The sequence below is a fragment of the Acanthaster planci genome, linkage group LG07, assembly GCF_054643075.1.
Source record: "Acanthaster planci isolate LZ-2023a linkage group LG07, COTS_SCS, whole genome shotgun sequence".
Taxonomy (NCBI): domain Eukaryota; kingdom Metazoa; phylum Echinodermata; class Asteroidea; order Valvatida; family Acanthasteridae; genus Acanthaster; species Acanthaster planci.
Genome location: NC_141783.1, coordinates 10,269,854 through 10,280,043, shown reverse-complemented (window position 1 = coordinate 10,280,043; position 10,190 = coordinate 10,269,854). Strand labels below are relative to the sequence as shown.

At 41.1% G+C, this 10,190-nt stretch overlaps 2 protein-coding genes across 3 annotated transcripts; one reads left to right on the top strand and one right to left on the bottom strand.

The window, feature by feature from the left end:
• The first annotated feature begins 734 nt into the window (after positions 1–734).
• Positions 735–5,078, top strand: LOC110973711 (uncharacterized). Of its 2 annotated transcripts, XM_087139545.1 has the most exons (3): positions 735–1,056; positions 1,421–2,288; positions 2,768–5,078. In XM_087139545.1, the coding sequence occupies exons 1-3, from the start codon at positions 957–959 to the stop codon at positions 2,826–2,828; spliced, it is 1,029 nt and encodes a 342-aa protein (XP_086995671.1). In that variant the 5' UTR covers positions 735–956; the 3' UTR covers positions 2,829–5,078. The 2 variants fall into 2 exon arrangements, with proteins under 2 accessions (XP_086995671.1, XP_022080420.2); XM_022224728.2 differs by having other exon boundaries at positions 736–2,288.
• tk1 (thymidine kinase 1) lies at positions 4,356–10,052 on the bottom strand. Its single transcript, XM_022224733.2, has 7 exons — positions 9,862–10,052; positions 8,829–8,860; positions 8,102–8,215; positions 7,659–7,752; positions 7,312–7,401; positions 6,319–6,438; positions 4,356–5,339 (listed from the first exon to the last, which is right to left on the bottom strand). Exons 1-7 carry the CDS (start codon positions 9,916–9,918, stop codon positions 5,130–5,132), a joined length of 717 nt encoding a protein of 238 aa, XP_022080425.1. The 5' UTR covers positions 9,919–10,052; the 3' UTR covers positions 4,356–5,129.
• Between the last annotated feature and the right edge of the window lie 138 nt (positions 10,053–10,190).

Sequence of the window (10,190 nt, the reverse complement as noted above, 5' to 3'; positions counted from 1 at the left end):
AGTTATTTTTTTAATTTCTTCTCCTGCAGCAGTACCGAAGTAGCATTAGAAACGAAAAAAAAAGGAAAAGGGCCTTAGATGTTTTTCCTCCTTGACCGCCACTTGTTTTTAGTCATTGTGGATAGTGACCGTTGGCTATGCTATCGAATGAGATTTGACACAAATGAAAAATGGCGGGATCTCCTCTTCTCGCCTCCACAGTGCGGAAGAGCTTTTTACAAGTGATTTATGGTTTGGCAAACACTGCGCTCACACGCATGCAGAATGTGCAATGTGTTTCTTTTTTTTGCACCGCGGTCCTCGGAAGGGTTGGTTAGAGGAACTTCCAAGCAAACAAATCCAGGTTTACTCTCCGGGGGCCATCGAGCAGCGCAACGGAGCGAGAGCGGGAGATCGTGTGATGGAATGGAACGCCAGAACAAGAATGCACCGCACCGAACCCCAACGTGCTTTGCTCTTAGCGCGGGGGCTGCAAGGGAGTCGGGCCGTGGTATCATACCTTCTCTTCCCTTGATTACTTCAACGAAAGTGACCCGTCGCCGTCGAACCAAAAGAGTAACATACTGCACCCTTTTTGTTTATGAAGTAAGCATTTCGAGAAAGTACAAAGTGGCTCATCCATCAGTGTAACAATAGTGTACACGTAAAAGGAGAAACCAGGTTGCCGCGCAGTTTTAAGTTTTAATTAATGTTGCGCTCTGCGCTTTGCTGTTTTCTTATTATCGCGCTGTGATTCAGGTCCGAAGATCGCAGAAGCTGGAACGCGTATTGACATTGGTTATCGTCAGCGAGAGTGAAAAGTGCATGCAGTCCCCATATTAAAAGTTTGATACCTTTACCCGGGTGTGAAAGCTAAATGCGTCTGTATCACAGACCCGTCGTTCCTCCCACTTTCATTTTCAACAGCGCCCTCTCTTGTTTTCAGGGGTACGGGCAAATTTTGTTTCCAAGATACGATGACGCGTCAACTGTACTATACTACCGGTCGTGCATGCCGCGCCGGAGCGAAGTCGTACACGATGACAGTGGGACGCGACGAGGCTTCAAGTTGTACTGGTCATTAAAAACCCAAAATCATTCAAAAAGGAATGCAGGCCTGATACGAGAAGAGTTTATTGTCCGCTTCTTCAACTTAAGAATGTAGAATGGAGTTTTAAGTAACGCTCGCTTGCGGTTGAATACATCACATGTACGAACTACGGTCGATTAATTTAAGAATCAGGGCGTAAGCTATTCCGGCCCAGCGCTGCCATGTTTTGCTCCCTACCGCGTCAAAGCAGAGTTTGGTTCAGTGTATACGTATTCCTTCTTGGAAGAATATTCAATTGATCCATGGCCCATGATTCTGGTCAGTAAAAGTTCTCATACCTGTGCGCAGCCCCTTGAAGTTGAGATATTGAGAAGTGTATAATTGTATCAGTTTATATCACCATCATGGGGATCGGACAGCGAAGAGGAGGTCGAGCTCGCGGTCGGCACCGTCACCGTGCCAGAGCGCACCATCATCATCGTCCTCGCAATCGACTTGTAGGCCTGCGGTTTGGCCCGCGTCTCAACCGTCGCGGCCATGGAGGCAATATTAGCAATAACTTTGGGCCAGGGTTCAGTTCCCCAGGACAGATGCCACCAGAACTCTGCTGCCACATGTGGATGGGCATCTTCTCCGTCATGTTTGGCTTGGTGGTATTCTGTAGTCTGCCTGTCTTCATCTTTGGCATCTTCAGCCATGACGCACCCATGGGTTTACTAATTGGATTCCCCATTCTGGGCTCTGTCTTGATTTTCATTGGCATTCTAAAAGTAGCCAAAACTTGTCAGGCACTCCAGCGAGAAACCCAACGAACTTCTCAAGAGGAAGGGAATGAAAGTAGATTGGGGAACGATGTGACAAGTGTCAACATGGACACCACTTCCCGGTTAGAGGTGCAACAGAGAACAGTGGGTGCCGTGTGGACAACAGGTCAGAGTGGGGTCACGATTCTGCCTCAACCAGTCCAAGGACAAGTGGGCTACCCCATTGGGCAGCAGACCGGCATGGGACGATATGGCTATCCCACTGGCCCGCAGACCAGCATGGGACAAATGGGTAATCCCACTGGGCAACTGACCAGCCTGGGGCAAACCGGTTGCCCAACCGGGCAACAGACCCGCAGCATTGGGCAAATGGGTCAGCCCACTGGGCTACAGACAAGCACTGGACAAACGGGTTACCTCACTGGGTGGCAGACCAATGCTGTTCAATCTCAGGTCTTTCATGTACTGCCATACAGCCCTTCAAATGATCAAATGTACGTACAAATGGACTTTAAATAACTGAATATGCATAAATTAACAAAACAAAATCAGAGCTTTCAAAAACACTTATCTGCTGTGTTTACCATTGGGACTACTGCACAGTATTTTTCTCTAGTTAAAACAAGTTTGCTTTTTACCACCAACATTTCAATGGTCTAATATTCCGAGCAAAAGAATTTATGGTTTTTGAAGGAGGGGTGCAAGTGTGAAATAATTACATGTAGTTCATTGCATTTCAATTGCCTGCTTTTCTTTGTCTTCAAAATTGCCTTGCAAAGCCGTTCAGGATCAATTGCAATTTTTTTGAAATGCTGTGACAAATATTGAGAAAGCTTGATGGAAAAGTGCCAAAAATCACCCTGTGAAAATGTGGCAATCAAGAGCATTAAATTTTTTATTTATTATTAAATTTAATTGTGAAACATTTTTTCTCTATAAGATGTTTCATCTTGTTTGAAACTTTTACCCTCAGATCTGCAGGAAGCAACAGCGTCAAGCCACCCCCGTCATACGAAGAGGTTGTTGGGCTGTGAGGTGTTTGATGAGATGGACACAGTGGAAATCTGAAACATCAAATTTCAACTTTCATAAAATCGACGTTGTCAAAGATTCGAAAACAGGGTTTAAACGTTGGCTATGAAACTTCAGAATTTCAGTTTTGAAATAATGTGCTTTTAAAGCAAATAACAATATGTATTTGTGTAACAACATAGTTGGAAAGGATGTGTTTTCATTCAATGATTAGGACTGTGTTGAAAAAAGTCCCGTTTGACTCGGTGTGATCACAGCCGGACAGACTTGTGTTTCTATTGTCGTCCTGCCACCAAATGTGTGCTGTGAAAGAGTCGAACCCCATTAGCAAGAGGTCCTTCAGACTTTGCTGATTATCTTGTTATCCACCCTGAGCAGGACCAAGAGAGGGTGCAAGTTTCCTAGCAACAGAGGCTCCTGTGATGGGAACTGCACTCGCTGGTTCACAAGCGACTGTGTAATGCATGTGTTATGGTCGTGTCACTCTTGTCAAAATGAACGCTTTCCACCAGCATGGCTCTTTTCAAGCAATGAGGCGGTGCTTCTGCTCAAGGCGGTTGACAGCCTTGACAGGAACCTTGTTTTATCAGGAATGAAAGCATGGAAGAACAAAGGAACTGAATGTAAAAATTTCCTTTTGACAATCAGAATGTTGTATTTGTGCTCTTATTAATGAGGTTCAACTGTATTTGGAATTTCTAAAAGTTCCTTTGTCAGGCTGAACTCATGGAGTCATGTCATGTTGGTGCATTCACTTTCTCTGCCTTTTCCACCTTCGTGACCAAGGTTCAAATCCCATCCAGGATGGTGGTCAACAAGCTTGTGGGCTGCTCTTCTTCCATCAACACAAATCAGACTGGTAGTTCTATGCTTGCCGACTTACTTAGTACCGGGGTGTGAGCGGCCAGTTAAACTCAAAGCTGAAAACAGCTAGCAAAAAGCTGAAATGTTAAAAGTTCCAGTACTTTGGTACAGGCTACAGGTAGGTATACAAAAAGCTAAAACGAGCTAAACTCTAACACCTGATACTAACCATGGTTACTTTCTTGGTTTCATCTAGTACCAGTCCTGTTCCTCTGAAAATGGTGTTGGAAGTAGCCGTGCTTGACTCCTACATAGAAAATGCTAATACCCAGGTTTTTTTGCTTGCTATCCAGAGATCTTCCAACAACTCAAGGGGCAGCACAATGCACCCCCCATCTGTACTATGGACAAAAACCATATCAAGGGATTTTAGATTTTCAGTGAACTCTGATTACATGTTTCTCAGGGAGTTGCATCTTTTCTGAATTGAATGCATCGAGTGTGAACATCACAATTTTCCGCAAAACTTTCAAATAGTGCAACCAAACTTTGTTTACAAATTTTTCTGTATCCATATACAACATAAACAGTATTTCGTATAGTCAATGAGACAAATCAATTATGATGCAGGAACTGGTGTAATGAAAAATGTCAAATCAAATTTGCCAGGGTCATCTGAACTTCTGCGTGCCGTACAGTAAATAACAATTTTCCACACACATGGATTAAGATTAAATTTACTATTTTATTGTACCTGAAAACTATGGATTAAAATGTAAAACTAACTGGATTTCAACCTCTGTACACATTAAAATACATGTATTATAAAAAGGAATGTCATATGGTTTACTTCTCAGATGAATGATTCTACTTCGAATACAATATATGTACAATGCAACAGACCGCAGCTTAACTGAACTTCTATGCACAATGCATGGGCGCCGTAACCATTTGGCATGCATGGGCGCCGTAACCATTTGGCATGCATGGGTGCCGTGACCATTTGGCATGCATCGGCGCCGTAACCATTTGGCATGCATGGGCGCCGTAACCATTTGGCATGCATGGGCGCCGTAACCATTTGGCATGCATGGGCGCCGTAACCATTTGGCATTGTCCCTTGAATGCAACCTTTTCATGCAGACAGGATAAGACATTGCAAGTCAGAACCTATTGTGTCTTTAAATGGCACTTATTCAGCGGTCATACTGTTGACTACATGTATTTTGAATAAGTCAGTGTTTGTAAACGATGACCCACCCATCTGACGAGGGGTGTTTCATCCAGAAATCGTGCATAAATCCAAATAAGAAAGCTGTATAATTTTGCATAGTCTGAACACATACATGTATATGTATCTGCAGCATTTCAGGGTTTCACTGTTTGGTCTAAAAGTCTAGAAAGTCAAGTAGAAATGATTGAAATAGAATTGGATATAAACATTTAAACTCCCTGTCTTTGTATCATATTCTTTCGTGCTTTTTTTTAATTTGGGAAATCTAACTTTGCTGAGCTATACTGTTGCGTGCACTGCATGGACTTGGAAATAGCTTTCGGCCATGGACTTTGGAAGTGATGGTAGTGCCGTCACATGTTGGCGTGGTAAAGGAGTTGCCATTTTCTTCCTGAGTTGGAGACGGATGCGCCGGCTTGTTGAAGCACTCACGACACACGGCCATGTACTTGTCGGCGCCGCCGATGACTTCCAGCTGCGGGAAAAGTGGAACAAACGAGCACTACCAGCAAAACTCTTAAATCTTGCCTTCCAGCCGTATGGCTGTAGTACACTTCGCACTTGACTACTTCCAAACTTTTCAAGTGGTTTTTCACCAACAAATACCAAGACGTTTGTTGTGACCGTAGCAAGAGAGATATTGACAGTGGACAGCAGAAGTTATCCACTGAAGGAAGCAAGTAACTTGGGATTTCAGACACAATACTTTTTAATTACACCTCGGTACAGAAGAACTAAAAAATGCACTTGGAAGTACTTTCTTAAAATTATTTGTCTTTCAGCCGTTTTGCTTTTACAAGATTCTGATTATCTAGACTCTAACTTTGTTGAGCATTTTTCTGACTCATTATCCAGCTTCAGCCCCACCAAATCGCCCTAATATGTGACAGTGAACTTGGCTGTTGGAAAGTACTTTAACTACAGCCCTGCTACAAAGGCTGGTTGGGTTTTGAGTTCTCTGCATCATTGCATGATTCAGCTCTAGATTATTCCCTGGCAATGTCTATCCACCTGTCAAACAGGAAACATTAATTCTCAGCACTGCTCAGTCATCGTTTCCAGGCTTTCAAGTCCAGTGCCTGGATACTTTTAAGGAATTTTTAAAAACAAAACCCATGAAAACACAACTTTGTGCCCCATTCAAATGTTTGTTTTTTTATTTTTGTGTTACCAGTTCAAAGGATCTTGTGGAGCATTTACACATGTATGTTAATGTACATTTATGAGCAAGGGTGTGATCTCATCCGAGGAAGTAATCACAATGTAGCTATTGTTTTAGCACTAAAATGTGAGATTTGTTTTGCTGTGGTAAATTGTCTTTGCACTGCCTGTGACTTTCCAATTAATGAAAATACATGTAGGCTGGTAAACAAAGGTTGCTCCAAAGCCTATTAGTGACGGTATCATTAGGAAGTGGTGTATTAAAAACAGGAAAAAGAAAATCCCCTGCTAACCTTTGTTTCCATGCCCATTCGCTTTGTGTATGATGCCTCCTGGTAGCACATCATGCAAACCGCATTCAGCTTGACAACGTTCTCTGCTAGCGGGACTAGGTTTAAAATATTTCCAAAGCCCTGTTGGAAAGGACATAGAGGTTATCAGATCAAGTATTTAACAATGTATCCAGAATAGGGCCGAGTCATATTGAGTAATTGACTATTTGAATATTTGACCTTCAATTTGATTGAATATCTAAAGTTTTGGTCTTACCGGCCGGCAGATTGTTGAGTAAACTATGTACAAAATCAGTTGCAAAAACCACACAATTGTGCATAATAATCACTATAGGGGTATCTTCAGCCACAGTTTTGCAAGATTTAAGAGACAAACAGTACATGTACTTCTTACCCTGTTGAAAATTTCTATTCCTTTTAAATTTTAAATGAATACTTTACTTTTTGAGTCATTGTAAACTTTGTCACTTTAATTTAAATCTGCTCGAAACAAGCTTCCACAGTGCAATTTTTCTCATTTAAAACAAAAGAAAATTCTCTCTTCTTTTTCATGAATTATGCATTTGAAAATTCAAATTTGGAAAATAATATTCAAATATTTGATAATCAATCCAATATTTGGCACAGCCCTAACCCAGAAGTTATCTTGCAGTTTTCAGTAAATCTGTTTGAAGGTTTGTGTGCAGCCTGAGCTGATTGCTTAATTTAATCCCTTGAATGTATGCACACTCAAAATGTAACCCTAACTGTCCTCAATCCTTCACCTGTTGGAGGACTGAGGACTGTTAGGGTTAAGGATTGATGACTAATTAATAATACATTGATTTCAGTGTTTCAGGTATTTCAGTTTTGAGTAGATGCAGCAAGTTTGATAAACTTTCTTCTGAATTCTTTTCAAGGCTCAGTTTCCCTTTCTTGTGATCCATCGACCCTCAGGGGAATTCTGATGCAAAGCTCCTTCTGGGAAAATCTTGAAAGATTACATCCACCAACCTTTCTCTGGAATGTTCCGTCTAGCGCAGCCACAATCACTATCTTTCCTTGATTGGCCATGTCCTCTGCAAACTCGATGCAGTCGGGAAACTGGGCACAACAAAAAAATGAAAGAGGCAGATGTGTAGGTAAAGCAAGCAACTTTGGCCATGTTGTTTGCTGTAATCTTCAAATATGTTTTTGTTTGGGAAATGCGCAACAAAATTCATAGTTTGACGTGTTTCTTTTGGAAATCCAAACCATTGGAAGTGTAGCTAGCCAAAATAAAATATAGGAATTTGGGGGATTAATTGAAAAAGAACATAACTACGGACTTAAAAGTTACAGTTGATGTATATTGTACTTACAAACTGTCCTTCGTCAATGCCTATGACATCATGATTGGTTGAGCTGTCAAGTAGATCATACAGGCATTCTGTGGATACTGCTTTGGTAACTTGTCTGTAGTTAAGATCGGAAATGAAACCAGAAAATGTTCCAGGCAAAGAGATCAATCACACCCAAAGAAGGCAATATGGACAAATTGGCAGCACTTTTTTGCGTATTTGAATAAAAAAAAAGAGATTATTGCTTTTCAGTGAGACAATTTTAGCAAAAAAGACAATTTTCACGTTGTCGGGCACAAGAAAAAGAGACGGGGGATCAGTTTTTTTCAGGATTCTTTGCTTTTTTTTTTTCTGGAGGTACATGTACTTGAAAGCTAAAGACTGGCATTCATTTATCTTTCATTAAAGTGGTTGGTTCTTAATGCACTGCAACTTAGGCGAGCACCAGCTCTGCTAAAAGTTACCTGTCATGGGTTGCTACGCCCTCCTTGTCATATCGGTCGTCCTTGGCATATTTGATGACCAGACAGGAGTAGTTGGCAATTTCAAAACGTTTGATGCGTCGTAGTAGTTCAGTCCTAGGGTCGAGTGACAACATTATTGGACAGTCATTGGTCATTACTAATAGCACAACCCATCGTTGACAGACACGTCATTCACCTGTCTTATTACTTGGAGATAAGCCGCAGCATCATTTCAACTGTCAGTTTGAACATGTACTACTCTTGTTCATACAAAGCCATCTGCTCAAAAGGTTTGCTTGAAGTGAATTATGTAACAATCATGCATGGAAACTCAGGCCAACTCTGAGATAATGCACCCGACTCCTTTTTCTACAAATTGGCACAGATAAGGACATTTACAAGAAAACCCTCATTTCTCGTCCAGGATTTTTAAAAAAAGGAGGCAGGAGCCGTTTTTCAGGGATTTTTTTTATTTTACATCTGAAGCACACTGTCCAAAAGATCTATGGAATCTGTTGCTGATACTTTCAAGGAGTATTCATCAATCTGCAAGTGGTAAGTTTCTATGGAAACAAAAAGTCACGATACATGTACATTGCAAATTCAATTTTCATTCAAATTTCAAACTCAAATTCATATTTCTATTTTAATAGAAAATCTAAAGAGGCATGCAGGAATAAAGGAAGCAGGTGGTAATGGGAATCTGTTTTTTATTTGGTTTACTTACGTTTTCCCCGAGAACATTGGGCCGAAAATAACCTGAAATAGAATGAGAATGGGGTACATGCACTATCATCCATCGTGTACATGTACATCATTACATGGTAATGATTTGCAGTGAAAAATCCTGTTGGTGCAACGCAGTATGACAAGAACCAGATCTGTGTGAATTGGTAAGACCAGGGCCACCCGAGAGAGATTGGCTAATTAAATGCCTATAAGAAAATGAAGGAGGAGTTTAATGTTAAATTGGACTTTATTTTTTCCCCATCCTAGCACAAGCAACTTCAGAAGTTTACTTCACTTCTTCCAAATACAATAAGAGATTCATTTATTCATTCTTTAGTTTCCACAAAACTGTAGGTAGCCTATGTACTAAGTATTAAAGACATAACAGGAAAAAATAAATGTGGATGAAGTGGTGTGTAAAATTTTAAGAGATACAAGGTTATACACATTACGTTGATGGATAGAGACCCCCCAAGAAGCACAGCTTCTTGAGTAGGGGCCCAATGATGCAACGTACACTTATTACAATAACAAACCATTGATGTAATTGGCAAACATTATTATAAATTAATGACAAAAAATAATGTACATGATACATGTACAGTCATGAAAGTTGGATCCTGTACGGAAGCATGGTAAGCTGTAGGCTGTAAATGGTGAAAGACTTAACATGCTTAATTGTTAACTAAATAAAATAGTTAGGCCTACTACATTGGATATAAAAAATTATAACAATTTCTTTTTCTGTATTCGACCGTATACCATGGGCAAGGACAATCATGATGGAAAAGCCAGAATTTCGGAGGAACCTTTCGCCATGCAGACATTTATTTATTATCAAAATGGCTAATTTGGCATGGTTACAACGATGGCCCCAAATCATGAGAATTGAGGTCAGTCATGGTCGCAAGTTCCCCGCGGTCGCCCACTTGCAGGTTGTAACGTGTAAATCTACAAACATGACAAATGATCGAATATTCACAATCAGCTGATCATCGCTTCAGAAACTGCAAACTTTCAAACAATCTTACCTGAATCTGGCCCGGTTTGGTTGGGTAATTATCGACCGAATTCATCCTTGCCATCATACTGTTTCTGTTACTGTGCTGCTAAATTCTGTTGCTTCTCTTGCTTGAAACTCAGCTAGCTCCACACAAAAGCAGTACTGACTGACTGGCCTCAAATTGAGCGCGATTTTGCAGAAGTCAAATCTTCGCGGGGTTTTGACCTCATTGCCAGGTGTATGCTGATCCGAGGAAATGCGCGACATGCACACCTATGGGAAAATGCGCACACTGGAACATGTTCTTTTCATACGAGGTTGCAAACGCAGGCACCCTGATCGCGATGTGCGCACTCA